Source organism: Dasypus novemcinctus, chromosome 2 (genome assembly GCF_030445035.2).
Source record: "Dasypus novemcinctus isolate mDasNov1 chromosome 2, mDasNov1.1.hap2, whole genome shotgun sequence".
NCBI lineage: Eukaryota > Metazoa > Chordata > Mammalia > Cingulata > Dasypodidae > Dasypus > Dasypus novemcinctus.
This window is the reverse complement of record NC_080674.1, coordinates 180,638,521-180,665,694: the sequence shown is the minus strand read 5'-3', so window position 1 is coordinate 180,665,694 and position 27,174 is coordinate 180,638,521. Positions and strand designations below refer to the sequence as shown.

At 48.6% G+C, this 27,174-nt stretch overlaps 1 protein-coding gene across 1 annotated transcript in view; it reads right to left on the bottom strand.

Annotated features, from left to right (window-relative positions):
* DOCK2 (dedicator of cytokinesis 2) overlaps positions 1–27,174 on the bottom strand; it is a 419,924-nt gene that overhangs the window by 24,819 nt on the left and 367,931 nt on the right. The window contains exons 34-40 of the mRNA XM_058282039.1: positions 20,074–20,159; positions 13,201–13,357; positions 11,082–11,122; positions 6,218–6,308; positions 5,288–5,407; positions 1,660–1,749; positions 17–121 (exon numbers count right to left, since the gene is read on the bottom strand). Of these exons, the coding sequence (XP_058138022.1) occupies positions 17–121; positions 1,660–1,749; positions 5,288–5,407; positions 6,218–6,308; positions 11,082–11,122; positions 13,201–13,357; positions 20,074–20,159 (690 nt within the window). The remainder of the gene's footprint in view (positions 1–16; positions 122–1,659; positions 1,750–5,287; positions 5,408–6,217; positions 6,309–11,081; positions 11,123–13,200; positions 13,358–20,073; positions 20,160–27,174) is intronic.

Sequence of the window (27,174 nt, the reverse complement as noted above, 5' to 3'; positions counted from 1 at the left end):
TCACTCGCAGACTCACCCGCAGAAAGGAGGGGAATCCCTGGCCGTAGTATCCCACAGCAAAGTAGTCTGGTTTGGGCCTGAGGATTTTCATGATGCTTTCATAGAATTTTGCCTGCTGGATCTGAAAGAAGGAAACTCACAGCTTGTAACGGCACAGATGCGTATCAAAGGCCCCTTCATCTCCCCTGAGGCCCTGGTGAAGAGATTATCATACCAAAACCAGTGCACATGTTTTCCTACCTGTGGGTGTGTCTAAAATCGTAACAGTAAAAGCTACATTTCCAACATACCAGGGACTGTGCAAATTGCACTACTGCATTAGCTGGTTCACGGCATCATCAACCCATGAGTATCTTCATTTTGCAGATGAAGTAGTAGGATCTCAGAGCAAGGCCAGCACGTGGTGGAGCTGAACCCAGGGAGTCTGCGTCCAAAGCAGACTGCTCAGTGCCCACCTCTGTGCACACAGGGCCAGGTATTTATAAAGATACACGGATGGAGGAGTCCTTCCTGATATAGGTTTCTTCCTGTGTATGCACAACTAACATTCCATCATTTCTAAGAGGTACGCGTTTTTCGTATTTTAACATCTCTGGAACCCGTTTACATCTTACTTTACACGTGATGGCATCTTACAATTGCTATTCGCCAGACAGAAATCATGACAGTGATAAAGAAGAACAGCACAGCTCACGTTCAGCGGCATCTCGCATTGGATACACTATGCAACCCCATGTGCATGAGCCTGGCTACGTGCCTGCGTGTATGTGGCTCTGTGCACGGATGTGTGTGTATGTCCGTGTGGGCATGAATAGGTCCTGTGTGTGTGTGTGTGTTTGTGCATGAGTGCACTGGTTTGGGGGGGCACGTGGGCCTCTGCATCTGCAAACATATGGACATACGGGTGGGGCAGATGTAAGCGGCTCTTGGTGCAAGTACGTATGTATGTTTGCATCATAGCTGACCTACAGCAAAAGCAGCTCATTTGCTTTTAACAAGAACATCATAGCACCCCCACCCCTCCAGAAACACAAAGAGCTATCAGTCGCCTCCCAGCATTCTGGCTGTCTGTGAGAGTATTCTGAAAACAGCTGGGCGGGCCTGTCTAACTGGGCGAAGATGGAGCCTTGGAGCCCTGACGCTCAGGCAACTGGGAAGTATGTGTGTGTCAGGGAGGGGGAAGCAGCCTAAAAGTTCTGCATTTCCCTGCAGAGGCCACGTCCCCGCCAAGTCCTGGTGTCTGCAGCCCAAGCAGGACAGGCTGGCTCCCCCACCCCACTTCCCCACCAGACCATGAGCAGTGAGGAGCTGATGGGGAATGGCCAGATGGGGAGCATTTTAATGTGATTTATCTGTTAATCAGAGGCACAAAGTCGCGTTTTTATCTAATTGGTTTAGTGATTTGTGGGATTTTAATGGCAAATGTAGCACAGTGTTTATTGGGCGTGTGGCAGCAGCGGCCGAGGCCCCAGGGCCACGCAGGTACTCGACGCTCTGTCAGAGGAACTGTCGCGGGTGGGTTTTCCCGGAATGCCTCCTTTTGGAAATATCCCCAGCTGGTGGGGAGACACTCAGCACAGCCTGGCTCGGGCCCGGCTGTTGTTCTTTTTCTGTCTCCCGTCCCCGCTTGCCCACTGGCCCCTTCCTGGGACGTCTTACCAGGTTCTGGCTGAGCAGTTCGTAATCAAAGATCTCCATCTCATACTGTTCCGCCAGCTCCTTGCACAGACTGATGGCCTCTTCCCACATCTGCAAGAAGGTCACGGAGACAAGGATTGTGTGGTGGTGTGCGGAGCTCAGCTGAGGCAGGGACCCCAGCCTGGCAGGGCCTCCGTCTGCCCCATACCTGTCCCCCCTGCAGAGGGGACCCAGGGCTTCCTAGGAAAAGCCACCCTTCCTCTGACCTCTCGGCTTAGTTTCTTGATAAACTGGAGCAGCAGCAGGCTGGGCTAAATACCTTATTAACCCGTTCTCTGCATCTTCACAGCTACTCTGAAAGGTAACCATTAGCCTCCTCACTTCCCAGGTTCAGAGAGGCAAAGCAACCTGCCCCAGGTGAAATGTCCAAAAAAGAGCAGGGCGAGGGTGGAGTGGGCCTCCCCGGGCTCACACTTCCCTCCTGCCTGACCCCCCTTAGCAGGGTCGAGGAGACTAAACCTTCGACTCCCTCAGTTTCCCCAGCGTGGCGGGTTGGGGGGCAGGGGGCGTCGGCCCGTTTTCCAAAGAGAAATGGCTCACAGAGAAGTGAGCGGGTTGGCCTAAGGTCAGAGAGCTTTCTGCGGGCCAACTTGGGGCCAGTGCCCAGTTCTCCTGACTTCAGCCCTGGGCTCTTTCCTTTATGCCAACCCTGGTGCGTCTTAATGGGCTTATTTGGCGTGTGTGAGTGGGCGGTGCGGCAGCACAGAGGAGGAAGTGGGGGTGGTTATGAAAATGCTTTTTCAGTAGGTCTTCTCTATCTTCAAGAAAATCCTGAAAAATCAAACCCTGGGCATAGGGGATGCTTTTTCTCTGCTCTGTCAGAACCAAACAGACCATGCCGGCACCTTAGACCAAAGTGGGTCAGGGACCTCTGCAGAGAGGCAGAGGGAGAAGCAGGGCAGACTCGAGGCCTGGCACCCTCAAGGGGCACCCGTTCATTTCACATTCGGTTTAAAATGGAAAATGCACCTAAATGGAGAAGCTGGGGGAGGTAGGAGGAGGAGAGAGGGGAGGCTGCCAAAATGCAGGGAGTACTTTGTAGCAAAAATGCTCTGTCTGCATCCAAGCATAAAAATAAATAAAACCAAGTGCCAAGTAGAAGCAGCATGGCTGTAAACCCACGGGTGGCATAGTGAGTGGCGTGAAAGTGGTTCATGTGCCAGGTGGCACCGAGTGGGTTGGCCAGGCTGGGCTGGGGCTTTCTCTTCAGCCTGAACATGGAGGTGGAGGCAACTCCCCTGGGCTTGGGAGACCGGCTCCACTGGAAGTCTTTGCTGATCTTCTACATGAGGAGGCGTGAGGAGAAGTGCTCTCCCCATGTTTTAAGAACCCAGGAGGGAGGTGGGGCATGGAGTCAGCTAACTGGGATTTCTTCCCAGGTCTGCCCATGTGGAGGCTGGGACCTCTGATGATCACTGATCACTCTGAGCCTCAAGACATTCACAACTGAACACAGGCTGGAGTCTAGGTCCCTATGGAGTAGATTCAATGATGGACAAGACGCAGTCTGCTCTCATGGAACATGAGTGAGTAAAGCTTACACGTAAATAGGTGGGATAGTTGGGTTTTGAAGGATGAAGAGGAGTCCTCCAGCAATGACAAGGCAAGTTTATGGGGAAAAAAACCATCATGTGTGTCTGGAGCAATGAGGCCCCAAGAGGAGAGGTGTGGGGAAAGGAGGCTGAAAGGGGTGCTGAGGAGTTGAACTTGGTTCTTGAAGCTGTCACAGCAGTGGCTTTAGGTTGAGGCATCTGCTCCATCCTTTCTGCTCCCACAGTACTTTAGCAACACCTTGCTCCCTCATTATATAGTATCAAAAGGTAATGTGCAAAAAAGATCGTTGCGGGCATGTCTGTTTTTCCCAACCAGATGGTAAGCTCCTAAGGTTGGGGATGCTGCCTTTTTCACCCTCACTCAGCAGAGAGAAAGTTGAATTGAAGTCCCTGCTGAGCATGAGGCTTAAAATGTGCTTTGAGAATGCTTACCCTGTGGCCGCCTTAACCAGCTGATAAACAAATGGTGAGCTCTGGCTTGCTGCTCAGCAGAGAGGGAGGTTCAAGAGATGGCAGAGTCTCTGCCCTCAAGAGGCTTATCATTATAAATTAGAAAAACAGCCTTCTCCATCTGCTCAACTCTTGGGAATTTATAAGCCCTTCTGCAGACATTACCTCATTTTATCTTTCCAGGGAAGGTGGGGAGATCAGACTAAGACAAATGCAATGAACTGCAGTGACAAGGCAGACTATAATGTAGTGTTATATTTTGTAATGATGAGCTATGAGAGGTCTTGCAGTTCCGTGGAGAGGCAGGGCTGTGAGGAAGCTGGAGGACTCAAGGAAGACTTGTTAGAGGGAGGGGCCAGTAACTGGGGTGTTGAAGGCTGAGGAGGCTAATAATAATGATAATAATTAAAGCTGAAAAAGATATCGCCATGTACCGGTGCTATGCTAGGTGCTCCACATGCGTTTTCTCACTTAATTTTCACAAGGAAACTAGGAAGTGGGGACAATTAGCATCTCACTTGTATGGATGGAGAAATAGAGTCGAGGAGGATACAGAACAAAGATTGAAACCCAGGCTGCGCGGTTCAGAGCCTGAGCCCTCGGCCACCGTGCTATGTTGCCTACAGGGTGAGATGGGAGGACGTGGGTCCGTGCTTCCTGAGGGTCCCCTGGAGAGTTAGAGGATAGAGGATAGGATAGGCAGCTGGTCTGCCCAATCTCCTGACCAGACCCAATCAAGTGTCCTAGGTGTTTGATCAGTGGTGGTCTCACAGCATCATTCACACATTCAATTCATTCATTCATCCAATATACATTAATTGAGCACCATGTGGCAGTTCTTTGCTCCAGGCATTCAGCAGTGGGCAAGACAAAGCCTCTGCTCTCATGGAGCTGGCATTTAAAGTGGGGAGCCAGGGACCAAAAAAGTTAAACCAAAATGAACAAGGAAGATGTGTGATAGGGATGAGCGCTTTGAAGAAGCAACAAGGGTGACTCGGGGCGGTGCTGCTTTGTCTGCGGTGGTCAGGAAGGGCTCCTTGAGGCTGGACCTCAGAGCACAGTCCTGGGCAGTGAGGAGGAGGCAGACATGGGAGGCCACGGAGGAGGAATATTCAACATTGGGGAAAGCAAGTGCAAAGGCCCTGAGGTGGGAAAGAGCTGGGCATGGCACTGGGTGAGTGAGAAGGAGACGGGTGGGGATGAAGTGAGGGAGAGAGTCAGGCTCCGGCAGAGCCTCACGGGTCACAGGAAGGATGGTGCAATTTATTAGAGTGGACTCAGGAGCCCCTGCGATGATTGTAAGCAGGGGAATGGCATGGTCCAGCACATATTTTAAGATCACTCTATTTCTTATGTGAAGGGATCTCTTTTGGGGGCAAGAGGAAGAGCAGGAGGGTGCTTTGGACCCATTGCAGTATCCAGGTGAGTGATGCCCGTGTCTTGGACTGAGGAGGTAGGCATGGAGATGGAGAGGAGGGCGCAGGCTTAGGATGTGGTTTTGGACCCAGTAGGTGTAGATGTGGGAAAGGACCCTCCCACCCAGGAGCCAGGATTCCCACAGAGAGAGGCGGGGAGGGACCAATTACCTTTCCTTTGTCAAAGTAGCCTATGATGGTCTCATAGAGGGTCTCCTTCAGCTGCCGGTGGGTCTGGGGGTGCTGCTGGCCCGTCTGCATGACCTGCGATGCGCACTGCTCATCTGACCACTGCGAGAGGGACACGGGGGCCACGGGGCCTGGGCTGAGAGGCGGCTTCCCCAGGCGAAAGGCAAAAGCCACCCTTCCCAGGCACGGTGGCCCTTTCTGCCTTCCTCCCTGACCCTCAGCTCACTTCTGGAAACTAGAGGGACCACTGCGGGGCCTGCCCTCCTGGGGCGTGAATTCCCAGAGTGTCTGGAGGTTGCAAGGCCACAAAAAGGACAATTGGGGGAAAAAAAAAAAAGGACAATTGAGAGACTGGGACACGAGAGCCCCACCTACAAGCAAGAGGAAGTTTCACGGCCGCCCTGGGAATCCGTGGTCCATCAGAGATGCTGGCCCGCAGTGTTCATTTAGGAAGCGCCTCCCGATTTTCACTGAGTTCTGTTTTTTTAATCTATTGGCCCACTGTGTGTGATTAGTAGGGATTTCCCCTGTACCCCTAGGGGACATGGTCCCAGTTCTTCAAAAGCCAAAGTTCTTCAAAGCTTCAAAGCCAACTACAACCAAGCTTTCCAGAGAAGGAAAACAGCGCAGTGAACACACTGAGGATTTCTCCCGGGTAACAGTTTGGATGTTACATAAAGCTGCAAACATATCCCAGGGCAGGAGGGATTATTGCTGCTGAATTTGAAGGTCACGCAAAACCTTATGTGACCAGGCAAGGCAGTGCAGAAAGGTTGTCTGTCACATCAAGGGTTTGGAGGCCCAGAACAAAATAAAATTTGATTGACTCTGTTTTTTCTTTTCTTTCTTTCTTTTAACTCTTTGTCTTCCTGCAAGGGCTTCACTGAAGCCCCTTTGTTGAAGGGGCAGTACCTTGAGAAGCCAGGTGTGCAGAAGGAGTGTGTAGGCAGCCTCCGTGTAATTGTCACAGTCCAGGTGAAGATCGCGGAGTTTGTACAGGTACCTGTTTTGGGGGAAATATGTTGACTTTCCAGGTGCAGTGGATCAGGAGGCAGGTGGGAGGGGCACATAGGAGCCAGACAGGGCACCTCTTGGGGTCACAAGGGAATCCCCACCCTGGCTAAGCATTCCCTGCCTGGGCAATGACGACAGCACCTAGCCTTGGTTGGGCACTTACCGCATTGCCAGGTACTATGCTAAGTATTTCAAAGGCCTTAGATCATTTAATCTTTGTGACAACCCGGTGACATAAGCCTGTTTGGGATTCCCATTTCAGGTAAGAGAGTTATGCCTGGAGGAATTAGGTGCCATTCCAGCCAGCAGCACTCCACTTTATACTATAGGGACTGGCCAATGCAATATGACACATAAGAGAAATAAAGGAAGGGGAGATAAATAATTTGTCAGAAGTTATGTACAATTAAATGGAGGAGCTGGGACAAGATCCCAGGCTAACTGCCTTCAGAGCCCAGGTTCTTAATTGTCCTACAGCTTGAGGACTGTGAATGAGCCACAGCATGGTAAATGACAGCTACTACTCTCTCTTCACTGTTCCTTGTAAGAAAGTGAATTTCTTTTGTAAGTAAAGAGGAAGATTGCAATTAGAGAAACTTACATCGGGGACTTGAGCTATCAGCAGAGATGACCCCGCCATTCAACCACAATCACATTTCCACCTCTTGAGCCTGGGCTAAGGTATGTCTCAGTTCTGAATCCTGGGGTGACAATGCCATTGGGGGGTGTTGAGGACAAGAAGAGGAACAGGAACAAAGGAAGGTGATTTGGGTAAATTCATAGATGATTGGTTCATAATATGGATCTTAGATTCCTACGGGGCTTTAGATACTAAGATTCCTAAGGGGACTTTGATTCCTCATCTGTAAAATGGCATGGCTCACAAAGCCTCTCTATAGGTTTTCTAGGTATATAAAGGGCTGAGAAATGGGTCACATAGCAAAGACTCAAGAAGTGACAGCTAGCATTACTGCTAATAAATGTGAACATGTAGCAAAAGCAATTAACCTGTGTCCACCCTGGGCAAGAGCAACTATTATCATAGGGAACCAGGTTTTTTGCAGTATGTTCCCTTCTGTCCTGTTGGAACTAAGGAACTACTGCTTTGGTGGTGTGCATGCCACTGAGTGCATTTACTCAAACCCAACTTGCAGCAATTTGGTGAAGAGATGATGCAGGGTTGAGGTGCCCTCAAGCTCTGATGTGCATGCCCTGAGTGCACTTACTCAAACCCAACTTGCAGCAATTTGGTGAAGAGACGATGCAGGGTTGAGGTGCCCTCAAGCTCTTCCTCTGAAACATGAGACCGTGTCCACCACCAGGCTACAATTCTGTCCTCACTAAACTGTCTCACCCTGGGGCCCAGAGGCCTTCCAGGCATCGGTGCCCAAAGCAGGTGTTCACACTCAGGTGCAGGTGCAGACCTCTGGTAGAAGAAAGGATTTCTGCAGGGAGTGTTGCCATAGGAGGAGCTGATGTTTATGTCCCTGTCCACAAAGATGTGGCGGGTGAGGCTGCCTGGAGGCAGGGTAAGGCCCGCCTGAGGTTTTGAGGGGGAAAAGAGGTTGCCTGGTGGTTATTTGATAACCAGCGATCCAGAAGGCCCTGGTGGTCTTCCGTTCACCGTTTATTCCTTCGGCGACACTGCACTGGGCATCTGTGCTATTCAGGGGTAAATGGCAGCCAAAGCATCCACCGTTCTCAGCTGTTTTTGAAGTTTTTTGTCGAGCAGAAGACAGACATGATCAAATAATCAAAAAGAGAATTGCAAAAGCACAATGTGATTGAGGTTGTGAAGGAAAGATCTCTGACACGGGAGAGCAGGATTTACCCAGGTGGGGAGGGGAGGGGCTCCCAGGAAGCTTTCCTTAGTGTGACGGTCAAGCTGGGATCTGCAGGTGAAGATCCCAGCTGGAAACACGCATTCATTCATTCCTATGTTCACTTGACAAACGGGAACTTTGTTATCATGTATTACATACATTCATCCTCCAGCAACCCTTTTGCGAATGAGAAAACCGAGAGCCATCTTAAAATAGACAGAGCTAGGAAGAGATAGAATAGATTCTGCCGCAGCTGTTTCTGCCTCCACAGGAATGGCCTCTCCCTGCCCTGCTTTGGGCTGGTCAGTCATTAGCAGTCTTGCCCAAGCCCGTGTGGAGGGTTTGTGGAAACTGTGGTTCAACTTTAGAGACACCTGTGTCCATGGTGCAACGTGCCGTATCTCCTCCCTCTGTCTTTGGCCCCTTACACTCTGTGGCAGTTTGGCATTCTTTATGAATTCCAAAAATAGATACTGGGTTATGTGTGTAAACTGGTCTGTCTCTCCAGGCATATCAGCTTGTATTGGGTTCAGAGGTTTCGCTTTTACTTGATTAAATTATGATTAAGGCTTTGATTGGGCCACGTTGGTAGGACATCGTGGGCAGGGACTCACAGAGAAAACACACGGCACAGCAGACAGTGGAATTTTGATGCTGGAGTTTTTGAGCTGGAGCCCCAGGAAGTAAACACACAGAGAAGCAGATATGTGAGGAGAGAAGACACATATAGACAGGGCAGAGGCTCTGGGAAGAGAGACAAGCTGTTCACCTGATAGTTTACAGCTGGCCTTGTGGAGTGAGCAGAGCAGCTGAGCCCAGAGCGACTCGAGCCCCAGAAGAGAGATGAAACTTATCCCAGCCTGCAGTTGAGACTGGAAGAAGCTGGGACAATGTAGCCTTAGGGGGAAGAGGGAGGCTGAACCCTGCAGATGTTGGCAGCCATCTTGCTCCAACACATGGTGAGGGAAGTAACTTATGCTTTCTGGCCTGGTAACTATAAACTTCTACCCCAAATAAATGTCCTTTATAAAAGCCAACAGATTTCTGGTACTTTGCATCAGCACTCCTTTGGCTGACTAATACAGACCCCTAAAAAGCAGGGTCCAGAAAAGGTGGGGGGAGCATCCCAAAGGGCTTACAAATTCCAACACCTCCAGATGCCAGACTGGCAGCTGGAGTGAAGTGAGCGGGTGGAAGTTCAGTGGGGGATAGTGAGGGTGTCGTCACAGCACCCTAGGCGTCTAAAGGGGGTGCCCCTACCCTGTCCTGCTGGCTGTTGCCAGGAAGGGATGAGGGCTCAGAATGCCACATCTTCTCGAGAAGATGGAACATTTGATCTTTGTGTAAAATCTCTAGATTTTTAAATTTTGGCAACCAGTTAAAAATGTTTCTCATTACTATGTCTGCCAAACAGAACAGGTTTTTCAGACTAAAAATGCTTGCAACTTCTGGTTTAGGCATATGTGGTTTTCCTAGATTACTAGAGGACTCGGGGCTCCAAAGCTCTTGGAGGCCTGGGATTCACCATCTGTGTTTGTAAGATGAGAAGGGCAGGAAAAAGTTGGGAGGGAGGGAGCCTTGTGCCAGGCACTTTGCCCATATTTTCTCTTTTAATCCTCAAAACTATCAGGAACAGAAGTTTTTAAATGGAAACATTCTACAGATGGGGAAAACTTAGCCCAGGTATATTGAGTTATTTATCTAGGGTCACAGGAAATTAACATCTCCGGTACTTTGGGGCCCAAAGCTGTGCACAGCTCCAATATGCCATGTCTGATGAGGTTATAAATACCTTCCAAAGTTCAGGACAACCTAAGAGCTAATTTTTTCCACATGATAGTTCCTATTTCTGGAATAATGCTATAGTACCTAAAAATGTCTGTATTAATAGCAGAGTGAGTTTAGTTTTGGAGTCTCCACCCTTTGATGAATGCACCAATCACTTTCTAAGTGCCTCGTACTTTAACCTTCTGGAATGCTCCACTCATTGTTCTACCCTTGGAAGGAGGTACACCAAGATTTACTTCCAAGAATTTTTTGTTGTGCTATTGATGACAGGAAAAAGTCGGAAACAACCTAAATGTTCAACAATGCTGAATTGGCTATATAAATTATGGCATGTTCTAGAAAGAGAATTTTATAGTTTTATTAATAATGATGTTGAAATGCATCTATTCACATGGAATTCTTGCCAACTCAAAAAAGCAAAGAATAAATTATGAGCAATGTGACCCTGTTTTGCAAAAAATACACACGCATAGAATTCAGTGTATATGCAAATATAAAAGGTCTTGAAATATGTATGGATTATGGGAGTCTGTTTCATTTTTTCGTTTAGATTGCATTTTATGAGTGTTTCTTTTTGTTCTGGTAATGAGCATGCATTATTTTTGTAATGAATAAAAATAACAATAAAAAAAAAATTAGAGAAAAAATATGAGACTGAGAAAAATTGGCTAAGGAGTTCTTCACTCCAGGCTAACGTCTCCTTAAAAAGCCCCTTCTTGATATATTTGAATAAATATCTTTTAAATGCCTAAAGGAAATAGGCATCAGGCACCGTGGTTTAGTTGTCCCTTAGAAACCAGGGGGGCCAATGGTCTTACTGTGTGTCTCATGGAGCCCTGCACTAGGGCTTCACGTGCCAGCCCTGCAACAAATATAAATGCCACAACCCAGCTCAGCCCAGGGAGTATTTACTCTTAAGGAAAGTATAACCTGTGGATAGAGTAGAACAGCATTGCAGGTCAGAGAATTCCAAGTGATTTTATGCGGCTGTTTCTAAGAGAATGGAATGGGGAGATTGATAGGAATCAGCTCACAGAAGGCCTGAATGGCAAGAAGTATAAATTCTATCCTGAAGGTACAGGGAGCTATTGATGGATATTGAGCAGGGGAGTGACACAGCAAGCCTGTGTTTTAGAAAACAAAAATCTTACCTTATGTACATCTCTTCCCGATTGTTATCTTTGTAGAAATTCTGGTAAGGGAGGAAAAACAGTGATGAGTGTTTTTCTTTGCAGAGCAGCAGGGAAGGGGGGTTAGTGATGGAGATGAGAGGACGTTTGCTATTCTGAGATGGGAGCAAGAGATTTATTTTCTTGAGTGTATCAGCCTCATGGGGAGTCGGATTTGAAAGTCACTTTCCTGACCCTTCGACTGTGAAGGGCCAGGGGGTCTACCCCTGCCAGTCCTGGGGCAGCAGGACCGAGGAGCCGCTCCCTGAGCTGAGAGGTGGGCTGCCGAGAGAGTCACACCCATCGACAGGGCCTGCTTTGACAGGCAGCCGGGCTTGATCTTTAAGAGCTCACGCCTGTGCTCACACCGACCTGGGCTAGATCCCGATTTACCGGCCTGGTAAATGTTCCTCAGACAAGTTATTTAAAGCATTTGAGCCATAGCTTCCTCATCTACAGAGCAGGGAAAGAGCCCACATGGGTTAACGTGGACCTGATGTCACGTGTGCTACGTGATCAGGCACAAAACAAAGGCCATTATTGTTCCTGCTGTGGTGATTAAACCACGACTCTGTTCAAGACTCCCAGCCACGTCCTTTCCTCCACTATGGGAACGGTTAGAGGCGTTGATGGATCCCACAGCCAAAAGCATTTAAACTTGAACGGAAACCCCCTTTGTGCTCCAGCTCAGGGATCATCCAGACTGGAGCGAGCCCTGGGCTCAGCCTCCAGAGACGCCAGTGTCCGAGCAGGTGCGAACGAGTCCCAAGGACACTCTGAGTCAGCAGACCCTGATCTGACCCATGAGTCCCACTGCGAGAAAACGCTGGTTTAATCCAATGCACTCTTGTCCCATAAGAAGAAACCGAGGCTCAGAGAGGGGGCAGGTGATGTGTTCCAGGTCCCATAGTCAGGGGGTGGCAGAATTACAGAGCTCTCCTGACACCCCCGTTCTGTCCTCCCTGCTACGCTCCCCAAAATGGTAGGGCCTGCTGGCTGGCGGACCTGCCTGGCCCCAGCTTTCTCCCTGGTCACAATCTGACTGCTAAAGGTCATTTTCTTCTACCAATTTCTGCCTCTCCTTAGAGAGAAACTGCCAAACTCCTGGAAAACCCCTCTTTGTGCTCTTTATGTAAATTGGGCCTGCTGGAGTTATTAGCAATGAGTTCCTTTCTGCTGTAATCAGGATTTTTACACTCCCCTTAGGATTTCAGAAAACGAATGGCAATATCTAGGCCGTTTAAAAAAGGAGTCCAGTTAGATCGGCGGAGGTGACACAACAGAATGAGGAGGACAGGATCTGCACTTCTGGAGCACTGGCAAGTGCCGGGGGTTGGTAGGTTGGCTGCCAGGTAGTATGTTTCCCAACTTAATTTAACCATTCGTGGGGGGAGCTGACACGGGTGGGAATGAAGCCCATGGCTGCGACCACTTGTCCGTGACCGAATCGCAGAACACACGAGCATCTGGGGAGCTGTCCCTTGGACAGAGCGGGGTGTAGTGGTTAAGAGGTTGCATTTGGGGTTAGCTGCTTTGGTTAGCCTGGCCCACAGCAATTTTCTATAAATTTTATTTATTAGTATTACTACATTCTGTAGGGAGAACGGACCTGGCATGTATTGAACATTTAACCATGGGTAAGAGTCTGACAACTGAATGAAATAGGCACTATTCTTTCCTCCATCCAGCAGATAAGCACACTGGGGCTTCAGAGAACTTCCTTGATGTATCTGTTCTATTCACTGGCAGAGACGGCGTGAGATCCCACGGCTGTGCCACTCCAAAGCTCAGGCTCTTAACCACGCTGCACTGCCGTCCTCCGTCTACGTGATGTGTTAAGTGCTGAAGGGAATAATCATTATTCCCATTTGGAGATAAGGACGCTGAGGCATAGAAAGGTGACACAGAGCCGTAGAGCGAACAGTTGGCAGAGCAGGGGTTTAGTCCCCGTTTGCCTGATCCCAAAGCTCCTTCTCCCAGCAAGTCTTCCTGATCAAGAGCCGTAATGAAATCAGAAACCAGGCCTGCCCCCCAGGACTCTAGCCCACCTCTTATAAGGTGTGTGTGTGTGTGTGTGTGTGTGGTGGGGGGACCCCCGTACCAGCAGGTTCACGGTGCAGCTCATGCGGTTGTCTTTGCTCTCGTCTGTCATCACGCCCCGGTAGTCCAACAGCTTCTCCAGGAGGCCTTTGACCAGGTTCACAAAGTTCTCCACCGACTTGGCGATGCTGGGGTGCTGGGCAGCACACTCCATCAGGCTGTGGGCAGAGAAGGCGGGGCAGTGAGGACACGGCGGGGTGACAGGGTGCTGGGGCGGGTAGGGGTGCTGGAGAGGCGGAATGATCTAGTGAGTTCAGGTTCCCCGTGATTCATGTGCTGGTTCATTTTTTTCCTTCACTTATTTATCCATACAGGGTAGCAATTATTATAATGTTTTTCTATCATCCAAATGGAAAAAAGAAAAATTTAAAAAGAATTCCAGTGTGGGCTATGGTATGGGGAAATGGGCAGTTTTGTACACCCACATTGGAATCAGGACAACTCTTTTGGAGGTAGCAAGTTTTTGCAATATCCATCAAAATTTAAAATGCACACATCCTTTGACCGAGAGATTCTACTTTGGGGAAATCTGTTCTACTGAAATATTTCCAGAAGAACGCAAGGATGTATCTACAATACCTATAAATTGTGACTTACTGTGAAATAGCTGGAACCACCTTAAATGTCTATCAAAAGAGAAATGACTAGATGAATTAAGACATATCCACTAAAAGTAATTTTACAAAGTCATTTGAAAGTATAAGAGGGAAGCGGATATGGCTCAACAAGAGACTGTCTGCCTACCGTATAGGAGGTCCAAGGGTTCGATACCCAGGGCCTCCTGGCTCATGTGGTGAGCTGGCCCATGCACAGTGATGTTGAGCATAAGGTGTGCTGGCTCACACAGGGATGCCCCCGTGTAAGGGTAACCCCCCAGTCAAGGAGTGGCTCCTGCACAAGGAGAGCCACCTGCATGAAACCACAGCCCACCCAGGAGTGGTGCCACATGCAGGGAGAGCTGATGCAGCAAGATGATGCAACAAAAAGAGATACAGATCCCCAGTGCTTCCTGCTGAGAAGACAAGTGGACACAGAAGAACACACAAAGAATGGACACAGAAAGCAGACAACGGGAGCGGGGGGGGGGGGGGGCGGGAAGAAATATATGAAATAAATCTTAAAAAAAAAAGTATAAGAGAGATCAGTATGTTCTGCCATGAAAAGCACTATAAATATACAGTGAAGTGAGAAAAGCAAGTTGCAACAATTGTTACACTTTCTTAAACCAACACAAGTAGAGCTTACCATTATTCTATACATGTCACACACATTAACTCATTAACTTCCCCATCATAATCTTAAGAAATGGAACTTTTGCAGATGGGGAAAAGTCAAGCAACTTGCCCAGGGCCACATAGTTGGTTCATGCTGAAGCAAGATCCAACCCATGACTCCAACATCTGTGCTCTCAACCTCCAACAGTGCATGTGTGTGCAAATACGGGTCTGGGGCATGTGTGTCACATGTGCTTCCAAATGTGCACACAATGTTCAGGTAGGACAAATGCCAAGCTCTTAATGGTGCTTGCTTCTGACCAGGAGTCTTGGTGGAGAAACAGAAGTGGATGATGTTCATTTTTCAATTTAAATATCCATATACTATTTGAAATTGTTTTACAACATTCATAGATTAATTCTAAATTTTAAAACAATAGTTGAAGCGTGGCATTCCTTAAACACCTATTAGGCATTGGTGGTGGGGTGTGGTGGGGGAAAAGATACAAATACAAATCAGGCCTGCTCAGGTGGCCCACAGACCAGGGATGGAGGGATAGATGGATTCAAATTTTGACTACCTTCTTCATCACTCATTCTGTGCTAGACACTATACTAATCCCTTTTCCTTAGTAAATCATGATGAGTCTAAGTAAAAAATTACCCCCTCCACCTTTTACAGCTGAGGAACTCAAGACTCAGCAAGGTTAAAGGACCCTCCCAATGCCACTCAGGTAGTAAGTGGTGACCTTGGCAATCAAGCCAATGCTGTCCAATTTGGGGGGAGCTATCTTCCCACAGGGAAGCACTGCAGTGTGTTCTCAGGCATCTGGGGATAGACAAGCATTAACCAGGCTACATGGATTGTTTTTGGGCACTCCTGCTGTGGCAGTTTACATCCCAAGAGCTCCTGGGATGTTAAAGGTGAAAAAGGGGAAGGACTTTGGAGGGTCATTTCCTCCCCAAAGGCTGCAAGGCAGTGACTCTCCAACTGTGGCTATGATCAGACAAATCCATCTTCGCCATGGGAGAAGCACCTGTTTCCCGGCTCTCGATGGAGAAATGCAATTTGGTCTGTGATTTAGAGCTGTCTGTCTCGGGCGCAGCTGTGCCTGCTTCCTCCTGGGATGGTCACTTGCAGCCCCGCTTCCTACCCTAATGACAATGCCATGAAGCTTCTCCCCAGTGCTTGGTGTGTGATTCTTCACAGCCTCCCACGAGGAAGGTTTGAGAACAGGAGGTATCCCAGGGCCTGAGCTCAGCCAGACCAGTGGTTCTTAACCTTGGCTGCATGCTAGATGCAGCAGGGGAGCTTTCACAAAGCTTAAGGTCCACCCCAGGTCAATGACTTCAAAATCTTTGAGGCTAGGACTCAAACAGTGGTATTTAAATTTTTAAGCTCTCCAGGTGATTCCAACATGCAGCTGACATTAAGACATTAAGAACCATTGGTTTTGTCAAGTGCGTCTCAAACGTCACAAGGCATATGGAACTTACCTGGGAATCTTGTTACTAGATTCTGATTCAGCAGGTCTCAGCTGGGCCTGAGGTTCTGCATTTCTAACAAGTACCCAGTTGATGCTCTTGCAGTTGGTCCATGGCCCACATTTTGAATATCAAAGAGTCAGAAGAATAAGGTCTTGCCTCTCTTAGATTCTCTATTCTTTTGGCATGTGGCAGAAGGAGGAGAAAGTTGTTGAAATGGTCTAGGACTGATGAGGTGGATGGGCAGACTGGTTTGAAATCATCCATCCATCCATCCATCCATCCATCCATCCATCCATCCATCCATCCATCCATCCATTTATCTTTCCACTCAACATGGTCTGCTCTAGACACGGGGGATTCAGAAATCATGAACACACTGAACTCCAGGAGTTCACCATCTAGCAGGGGAGGTAGACATAGAAATAACAATGAATCATAATACACAATGATGCTACCATTTATTGAGTACTTCCTGCTTTCCAGATGCTACGCTTAGCCCAGATGTCTCTTATTGATTATCTTGTTCAATATTCATAAAAACTCTTTGAGGTAGGTGTTATTATAATCCCCATTCTATAGATGGAGCACAAAGTCCAAGGAGCTGGGTTCTAATCTGCACCTGCCAAAGTCATACAGCTGTTCCTCTCCTTTGAACTCCACAACAGAGAATCTCAAAGCAGTGGGAATCTCGAGAAGGTGCAGGCAATTCCTCACTCAGGGGAAGGAGGGGTGCCAGAGCACTCACCACTCTGAACTTCTGCTTCTGCCTGGAGGGGGCTCACATCTCCCTCAAATTGATAGGCATTCGGCATGGGTGCACCATGGGTTCACCTTCAGAGCTCTCCAAGGGAAGGTGCTCCAGGCCCTGACCCTCTGTCAATGTTGATGGAACTGGACTTCCATTGATTCATTTATAAACTTTGTATGGACTTTCTTCTAAGCGTCAGGTCCTCTTCCAGGCACTGAACTGGTTTGGGTGGGCTCCAGGGCCCAGGACATCCATATTCTCTGCTCCCTTCAGCCCTCCAGCCTCCTTGCCACTTCTAGAAATATTCATAGGCTGATGGAACCCAGGAGGGCATGTATGTCCCCTGACTCCATTTGATTTGGGGTGCACACTTATAATAAATATGGGCTAATGGGAATGTGCTCCGAGGAGAGCTCTGAGACAAGGAGAATTTGGTGGCCCTGTGAGACTGTGGGGCTTGTACACTGCATGAGGGCAAGGCGTTGGGCTGAAATGCAGCCCCACCCCATGTCCTAAGCCGTGTGCCCTGCTGCAAGGCTGCAGTGCCACAGGAAGGGAAGCTGGGTTTCTTGCACCCAGGCACTGTCCATTTAGCAGTTTGGGTGCCCCCAGGACTGCATGCCCTGAGGGCAGCAGTGGAGGCCCTGAAGGAGGGGCCAGGAAGAAGGGCTGGAGGAAGAGACTGTGGCTAGCCTGGAGGAGAAAAGACAGGCAGGCCCATGGCTTCAAATCCCCACTGGCCATCCACCTGGAGAATAACAGCAATAATGCCGGTTAACATTTCCAGACTACATCTCTATTAGAGATCAGAAACTGTGCTAGGCACTTGACATGACTTTTCTCATTTAAGCCTAAGAAAAATTCCAAGAGCTGGATAATATTTTTTACCCCCGGTTAAGGAAACCGAGGCACAGAAGGGTCAAAGGCAGGAGGGACAGGAGCCGCTGGGCGTTCTGATGGGGCCGTGGCTCCCCGGGGTAGCTGGATGAGTTTTCTAAAAGTCATTCACACCTCTCTCTCAGGAGAAAAACTATGAGCTGTCTTTAATTTCCTCCATCTCCAATGACTCCGTTCATATGTAATCACTCAGGAAGGATTTGAAAATCCTGCTGGTAGCCTGAAGACTGCTGCGGAGCCCCATCCACTTGTGAAAGATGGAAATTGCCAGCACCATGGATGGTTTCATTTCTGGTCAATATTCTGATGTCCCTGTTTAGAACTTTAAGATAAACAAGGACTAAGGCAAAAGGCCTTTTTTCCCGCTGGGCAGCTGTTCATCCGGAGCGCAGCCAGGGCTGGCCCCAGGGCCAAGCTGCAGGGCAGTCTCGGGCATTTGGGGAGGGCCATGGGGGAAGAGGGCAGGGGCAGGGCGGCTCAGGCGCGGCCCGGGGCTTCTTTGGCCTCTTCAGGAGGGGCAGGTTAAAGCCTTTAGTTTGTTTCTGTAATTAAGATGAACATAATCAAAAAGGGTTATAGACAGAATCCAAAATGAGAGTTGGATAGTGTACAATTAGAAGAAATTTGGGACATATGAGCCACATTCCCAAACCTTGGGAGACAGCTTCACGGGGGAAAAGGGGGGGAGTACTGTGCTGTCAGAGGTGGAAACTTGGGGTAAGGCCAAGGGATTATTGAGATTTACCTGCCGTGTGCCAGGTGCTATACAATTATTCTGTCTACAGGAAAACCACAGGAGGTTTATTATTCTCATTTCACAGATGGGAATTCTTAGACAGGAAAGGTGGCATGATTTGCCCAAAGTCATGCAAGCTGTAAATTGGGGAGCCGGGATTAAAACTCAATGTCTTTCTTCAAAGAAGACAGACAAATGGCCAATACACATGTGATCAGATAATCAATACGATTAGCCATGAGGGAAAGGCAAATCAAAACCACAATGAGATAATACTTCACATTTGTGAGGATGGCTAGAATCGGTAAGAGATAAAAGTGAGTGTTCCAAGGATGGAGAGAAACTGAAACCCTTATACACTGCTAGTGAGAATGAAAAATAGTGTAGTTGCTTTGGAAATAGTCTGTGGTTCCTCAAATGGTTAAATGCAGAGTTGCCAGGTGACCCAGGAATTCCGCTCCCAGGTACGCACCTTACGGAACTGAAAATACACTTCTACACAGAAACATGCACACAAATGCTTATTAGTCATCATAGCCCCAAAGTGGAAAGAGCCCAAATGTCCATCAACTGAAGAATGGATAAACAAAACAGGTAGATACACGGTGGAATGAAAGCATATGAAGCCATAAAAGCAAATGAAGTACCGACACATGCTTTAACGTGGGTCAATCTGGAAAACACAATAAGTGAAAGAAGCCAGTGAAAAAGGACCACATATTGTATTAATCCATTAAAATGAAGGGCCCAAAACAGGCAAGTCGATAGAGAGAAAGTAGATTAGTGGCTTCTCAGGGCTGGGAGAGGGTGTAGGAGGCAGGGGCGGGGTACTGACAGCTAATGGGTGTAGAGTTTCTTTAGAGGATGATAAATATGTTCTCAAACTGAATGTGGCAATGGTTGCACAGCTCTGAATCATACACTTGTAATGGGTGAATTTATGGTATATGAATTAAATCTCAGTAAAGCTGTTAGAAAACAATACGAAACAACTTCCAGACACTCCAAGTCCAGTGCTCTCAGGCCCTGTCCACTGCCTCCCCCAGACCTCTTGGAGCACTGGCAAGGCTTACAAGATATATCCTCTGCCCCCTGTAAATTTGTCTTGGTGTTTCTTTTGAGTTTTTGCCCACCAGGTGTCTGGGAGGTGGTGAGGTAGAAAGAGCCTGGACTACAGAGTCAGACGGAGCCAGGTTCATGCCCCAGATTTTCCACTTGACCAGCTGAGTGTTCCTGGACAAGGCACTTACATTCCCTGAGCCTCAGGGGCCACCGCTGTGAAATAGGAATCAAAGAAAGTAAGTGAGACTGAATGAGATGATCTAGAGACTGCACTTAGCACAGTACCTGGTTCATTGCGTGCTCAATAAATGTTGCTCTTGATCATTATCTGTCAAAGATTAATAAACGAAAGAAAGAAAAATATAGCAACAATTATCCTACAGGTGAGAGATAACAAAAGTGGACATTTTGATGGATTATTTCCTTCTTTCCAACCAGCAAACTTTATCTGGCCCATCCCATAAATATCAGAGAAATAGCCATTCAAGAGAGAGATGTGAGGTTATTTCCAAAAACAGAGTTTCTCCAATACTTAGGAGCCTCCAGATTCAGATCTGGGGGAGGACTGAGCCACGTAGCCTCGGTGTTTTTGCCTGGGAACCCCCGGCAGCCTGAGCGCCCGGCGGTGGCCTGACCTTGACCGGCTCCCATGCTGCACTTATGAGAACCCCCGGCAGCCTGAGCGCCCGGCCGTGGCCTGACCTTGCCCGGCTCCCATGCTGCACTTACATGGACTCCAGCAGCTGCATGTACTGCTCATCTCCACGGCCGCCTTCCACTTCATGGTCCAGCTTGAGGATGATTTCATTTTCAAACTGAAAGGTAGGAGTGAAAACCAATGACATTAGAAGGTCTAGTGCAGGGGTTCTTAACATTTTTCATTCCACGGGCCCCTTCTCAGAACGTAGCTGCAGATAGTTTTAGGACTCTCAACATCAGCATGCCTTTAAATTAAATTTCAGGATTATTCAAAATGATGTTCTAAAACTTTCCCATAATTTCAATACCTGATAACCTAACACAGTTCAACATCTTTTCAAACGGTCCTGTTCGGCAACCGTTTAGAAGTTCGAATTTTTCTCACAGCATCATAAAACCATATCTACCACCCTTCCCAACCTTTTTGCAGGCAGTTATTTAGTGCACTGGAACACACTGCATCAACATAAAAATCATACTAAGTCCACACTATACTGTGTATTATTTAATAAATACATCACACCTGCACCACCACTTCCCCACAAGAATAACATTTTTTGTTTAATTTTCAATTCAAGCTCGTGCGCCCCCTGAAATCTTTCCACAGACCCCTTGGGGGTCTGTGGACCCCCGGTTAAGAACCCCTGGTCTATTGCCTACAATAGTGAGTTCATTAACTTAACCAGTGCTTTGGGGAGCACTTATTATCGTCCACATTTAGTTCTGGGAACCAGGAACACGATATCGAGTCTGCCTTTTAGGAGTGCCTGGGAATTGGAGCAACAAACACGTGATAACTGCTGGTACAGAGAAATGGCCCGAGTGTGGGACAGACAGGACAGGAAGGGAAGGCGTCTCCGAGCCCCTGTCATCTGAGCTTCTTTTTAAAGGGTAAGTAGAAATTTTGCAGGAAGACAAAAAGGGAAAGTGTTTCCAAGTAGAGGGCACAGCCCGTGCAAAGGCACGGAGCGGTGTGGAAGGTCACTGCACCTTCAGGGAAGGGCGCGCCCTCGCGGACGGCCATCAGTCCTGCCCGCTCGGCACTTGTTCCTCCTTACTTTGGTGGTCACGCTGACTCTAATCTTAACCTGTGGGACACAGGTGGACTGATCAGACTTTCATAGCCCTGGGTGTGATACATGACACAGTCCTGTCTCCCCATCAGTATATTCCATCCTCTAGACTCCAGATCAGCTAAGGCCTAGTCCAAGACAGTGAGGCTCAATTCGGGGGCTTTTATAGTAGAGTTTTTCTGCTCAATTTGAAGATGTGCATTGGTAAGTCTGTGGTTACTGAAGATGACTACAATGAATGAGAATGCCTCAGAATGGCATCAGGAGGTAGAGAGAGGTTGAGACCTGATGTCTTGGTATGCCCTGGATCCAGCCATACCTGAAGTTGCCCCATTTACAAATGAGCTGATATTCAGCCAGTTTAAATTGGGTTTTTGTTACCTACAACCAAAAGAGCCCAAAAAATACACATAAAACACGCAGCAAATACCAGGCCTTAGAGAGTCAAGACTGATGACAACCGAAATGATCAGTGATCAGACAAGGTAATGACCAGAAAGCAAGTTTGCACCTATCGTTCCACCAGATCATGTGGCATAGAAGCTAGAAAGTGATCTGTCTCCCTGCTATCAAAGTCAAGAAGCATTTCATCCAGTGGAGTTCTCAATTTATTCAACATGCTTTCTACTGCTTCTCCTGATTTAATATCTTGCCTTGAAGAATCCATCCAAATCATCCAGGCAACCCCTCCCCAATTTTACCATTAAAAAGGAAATGGGCATCTGGAGAAGGGAAGTACCTTGGTGAAGGATTCCAAGGTCAAGGGAGCCCTTGAGGACTCCTGGCTCCAAACCCAACCTCTTTACACTCAGTTCTCAAAATAACTCCATCAGGAGTGCATGAACAGCAGCCACAGCTTGGCACAATACTCAGTAAGGGCTCAGTTACTATTACAGATAAAGAAAGGGCTCAGAGAGTTTAAGTGACCCATCTACAGTTTCAGATGAGGGGCAGAGACCTTTTAGCAGGGTTTTTCCAGTGCATCAAGGATCAAGCCATGTCAGCTTGGGATCTAGGTGATGAAAAGGCAGGAACCTGATTCACTCCTCCCCTGGTTCATAAATCACTCGTGGCACCATTGTCTCCTGACAGTGTGGGCTAAAGGCCAAAGCGAAAGATCCAAAGTGTATGCTGATGCAGCTCAGATGAAGAACTTTCTGTGGGCTGCCATAGATGGGAAGATTTATTAAAGGAGCAAGCCTGGAAAGATGGGTAGGATTTTGACAGCTATGGAAAGAAACAGTGTTCCAGGTTGGGGGAATGGAGTGAACAAAGATGCAGAGGTGGAACAGGGAGAGCAGTTCACCTGGAGCGGAGGGTTCAGAAAAGAGAAAGGAATTAAGAATGGAGACCCAGACCTTGGCCACTCTGGTGAAGGTTGGGGCTGCGGGTCTGCAGATGGCTCATGTCCCTTCTGCAATGCATTTTGTATGTGTTCAGAGATGTCTCCCTAGCCGAGGACAGGAAGAAATACAGCTGAGGAACGACAGAGTGGGCTCTGATGGTTGCCTGCCTGGCTTTAAATCTGTTCTCTTCTAGTCATCCTCAGTTTTGTGATTTACATCAGCAGTCAGCAAACTTCTGTAAATGGCCAGACAGTAAATATTTTAGGCTTTGTGGGCCAGGCCGTATCTGTTGCAAATATTCAACTCTGCCTTTGTAGCGTGAAAGCAGCCAAAGACAACAGGTCAATGAATGGGCGTGGCTGTGCTCCAATAAAGCTTTATTTACCAAAACAGCTGGGGGCCTGGGTTTAGTGTAGTTTGTTGCCCCCTGATCTGTATAAAGGGCATAATAGCAGAACCTACCTCCCGGGGTTCTTACAAAGACTTGATGCGATCTGTAAACATTAGTGGGGTGCACAGGCTCTGCTGAGCACTACAGCAGCTCCTCTTATCATTACTGCAAATGTTAGTGCGTTACTGCCGAACAGTTACTGGAAAGCAGCTCCGGGGGAGAAAACCAACATTTTGTTGTTGTCGGAGCTGTTGCTGGCACGAATGCTCCTTGAGAGATGAACCTCTTTTCTTTGGCACAGTGAAGAAATGGGTAAATAAGCACTTGTCCCAGGGTCACAAAAGGGCCTCCCCCCACCCCGGGAGGGAAATTACAGTGTGCTGGGGAACAGACAGAATCTTGTGATGCTGCGCTGCCCAAGCCCTCCGGGTGGGCTGCAGAGCGAAGGGCGTGTCAGGAATCTCCCAGGGCGAGACCCCAGCCCTGCCGCTCCCCCCTCTGGAGCACTGTACCCAGCCTTTGGCATCAGACTTGGTTTCAGGCTTGCTTTCACATTTTCCCAGCCATGTGACCCTGGGCAGGTTACTAAACCTTTCTGATACCCAGTTTTCTCATATATTAAAAGGAGACTCTAAACAGTACCAATATTCCTAGGCGTGCTGTGAGAAGTTCATGGGAAAACACATGGAAAAGGCCTGGCCTCTCCCTTGGCACAGAGTAGGTGCTCTGTAATTGTTAGCAATTATTGTCATGTCACTGTCCTTGTGTTGTCATTGTCATCATCATCATGATCTTATTTAGGCCCTGGGAGAAAGAGATCATCATGCTCATTTTAACAAATGAGGAAACTGAAGCAAAGTAGGACCATTGTGTTGGATGAACTTGAGCCACAGTAGGCCTGAGTGTCCTTCCTAAGAAGCCCCTCCTGGTCATACATCCCACCACATCACGGGGACAGGCTTTACTCCCAACACTGGCCCCATGCAGAGCTTAGGGTGTAGCTCTAGCCCCTCCAACATAGTCCCATTTTCACCCACAGCTACACAACTGCATCAGCTCATGGCCTCTCACCCCACCCTGCCGAGGACACTTAGAGGGCTGGGACCACAGGTTACTTTCGCAGAAGTCTGATCCCATAGGGGCTGATATGAATCTTGAGAAGGTCTAAGTTGCACAAAGGGGGTGAAGTCTAGGAGCCAAAACCTCCTGAACAGGCCACCCTCTTAGCAGAATGACCTCCATGGGCCTCACATTTGCATCATGCCTTCCCTGCCTTGCTTCTCTTGCCTCCCCTGACTGTTTAGAAAAATCCTAGCTGCTCCATCTTGTTCATCCAGGAAGTTTTCTGGTGCCCTGATCAGAGACCAGCCTACCTGAAGTGTGAAATTTAGGGAACAAGAGTGCTTCTGCAGTTGTCTCATTCTGACTTCGAGGTGGAGTGGGCAGAGATGGTGTTTCAGACCCAGGTGGCAAAGGACCCATAAGGATCAAGCCAACATGGGAGCCTCTGCTCTCCTGTCCTATTGGAGTACGGTTGTCCTGGGGTGGGCAGAGGCAGAAGTGAAAGAAAGCTGGGGAAGAGAGCATCATGTGAGAAGAGAAGCCTGTGGGACACAATGCAGTGTGCTAATTTTCCTGGAGTTATCGGGTCTCTGCCTGCCGCCATTCACGCCCCTCCCCCCGCCCCCGCAAAGAGCTTGAGTTTGGGAACCAGTATTATGATACCCATTTTAAAGATGAACTGAGGTTTTAGAGAAGCTAGATAACTTGCCCAAAGTCCTTCAGCTCATAAGCACCAACTCTGAGTCCCCTACACATGGCCCAGCCCACAGTAGGTGCTCAGCCATGTGTACTGAACTGATTTGCTCTTCCCCCACATTATGTCCTTTGTCATTTGACTCGCCAGCTTACTCCATGCCGAGACTCAGTCTCATCAGTTAAATCTTTCAGCCTGATATCTCCATCTATTAACTCACTTAGCAAGCAGTTACTGAGCTTCCACTCCACTCTGGGCATTGTTCTAAGTGCTTCTGTTGGATGCTATTGCTCCTCCCTTCTTCAAGACAGGATCCTCTCCTGGATCTCCTGCCTGCTGAGAGCTCAGACCCTCAGACTGTCTGGTACGTGGTCCATTTTTAGTCCACAGCACAGGTAACCACTGTCCTCAGTCTCTTACCCCTCAGGCTTTTCCACTCCTTCCCACCAACATAATCTAGAAAGCTCATGGCCCCTCCCTCCATAAAGAATTGGCAAGTCATGGTGACTGCTGGGGATAGGGAGTGGGAGGAAGAGATGAGATGTGAGGGCATTTTCAGGGGTTGGAGTTGTCCTGGATGGTGCTGCAGGGACAGTTACCGGACATTGTATGTCCTCCCATGGCCCACTGGGTGGGCTGTGGGAGGTGTGGGCTATGGTGTGGACCATTGACCATGAGTTGCAGCAGTGCTCAGAGATGTATTCACCAAATGCAATGAATGTCTCATGATGATGGAGGGGGTTGTTGTTATGGGGGGAAGAGTCGGGTGAGGGGGGTGGTGGCGTATATGGGGACCTCATATTTTTTAATGTAACATTAAAAAAATAAAGACAAAAAAAATACTGGCAAGCAAGACAGCTGGTCTACCAGCCCCAGAAGGTCACTCAAGCAACCTTCCCCCACTATTCTACTTTATAAAGACATTTGCTGGAGTATTCCTCCCTATGTTAGGGCTCTTTTCCTGAAACGTGGTAGGATAGGGGTCTAGCTGCCTCCATTCAACCCAGGAACGCTGACATGGCGTGTGTGTGTCTGGGACTTCACATGTGCTGGGAGTTCAGGGCAGAGAAGCTGGCCTCAGCCCTCAGGAGCTCACAGTCTACTGAGGGAGACAGACCTGGAAGCAGAGAGTTGTGCTCTGTGTGATGAGTGCATGACACATACAACTCTGACCGGGGCCAATCTAAGGCCCCTCCTACCAAAACCACCCTGTCCACAGCCCCACCACCAGACTCATGGGGCATTCCAGGGTGGGCCCATCTGGATGGTCTGGGGTAAAAGGCTAGGCTCACAATGGGCAAAGTTGTCAGTCAAATCCATCAGCTAGCTCTGAAATTTTGAGTGGTAGTGAAGGCAGGCCTGTCTAGCAATGAGGTTGAAAAGAAACTCAGAGCAGAGAGAGTTTCCTGGAGCACCCTGAGTCTCTTGGATTCTAACTATTCCTGTCCCAGGTCCAGCCCCTATATATCCAGCTTGAGCAATTCTTTGTCTCTTGTATCCAGAGGGCAAGGAAGGCTTTCCCCAAACAGCAAGGGCTCAGCTGGAGGGTGGCTAGGACCTCTTCAAGAGCTCTAAGGACCAGCCCATGCAAACAGCAGCAAGGCAAAGGCAAGAGGTTGGGCGTAAGGCCAGAGGGCCTGGCGGGAGCTGCGAGCGAAGGCCCTGCTACCTTTTCCTCTTGGCTATGCTATTTCCATGAAGAAGGTAGAGGCACCTCATAGTCCTGATCTGATTATTGTGGCACCATGCCCTCACTTCCACATGGGACCTCCAGGACTCCAGATCTCCATTCTGGGGTCCACTCTCATTCCAGCTAACAGAGCTTCACGGGGCTGTCTGGGTTTTTGTCTCTTCCCTTTCCTGGGAACACTTCCATGACTGCTTATTCCAAACCAGACTGCCACGATTATGCCAGCTCATCGCACAGCTGAGCCCCACCAAGCGCGCCAGCGGCTTCTCACATGGGGAACTGCCCCATCAGTCAGCCCGACTGTCTTGTCACTTTTGATAAGGGAGAAGCCAGGAGAAGCTATTGTGCGATATGCTTACGAGGAACACATGCTCAGAGTGAGGAGTGACCCTGAGCGTGGAAAACAGGTGGGTGCATGGCTCGAGGATTCGTGATAAGGGAATCCTTTAGGGAGAGAAACCATAAAGTCAAGCCTCTGAAGGGACAAGGCCACCAAGGACAACCGTCACATTGTATTCCGGACAATGACCCGGGTCTCATTTCTCTTTAGGACATCAGGAACAAGCAGGTGCAGGAAATGTTACTTTCACACACCGGTTCCCCAGGAAATGATCCCAGCTGGCTGGAGCCCACACCTTTAGGAGGGAGGGAATGCTGAGCGGAGAGGTTAGGCACGACAAAGCTCCTCTCACGTTGCATGGCCTTCCGCATGTCCCCGAGTCTCGCTGACTCTGCTCAGTCTTCAAACACTCAATGCACTCTTCCACTCCCCACCCCCACCCCCAACCCCAACGGGTGGGAAATGGCTCTTTCCCCACCTGAACCCCTCAGCCTGATTTCAGAGGGCAGCAGCTGGCCTTTGTGCACCACAGAGC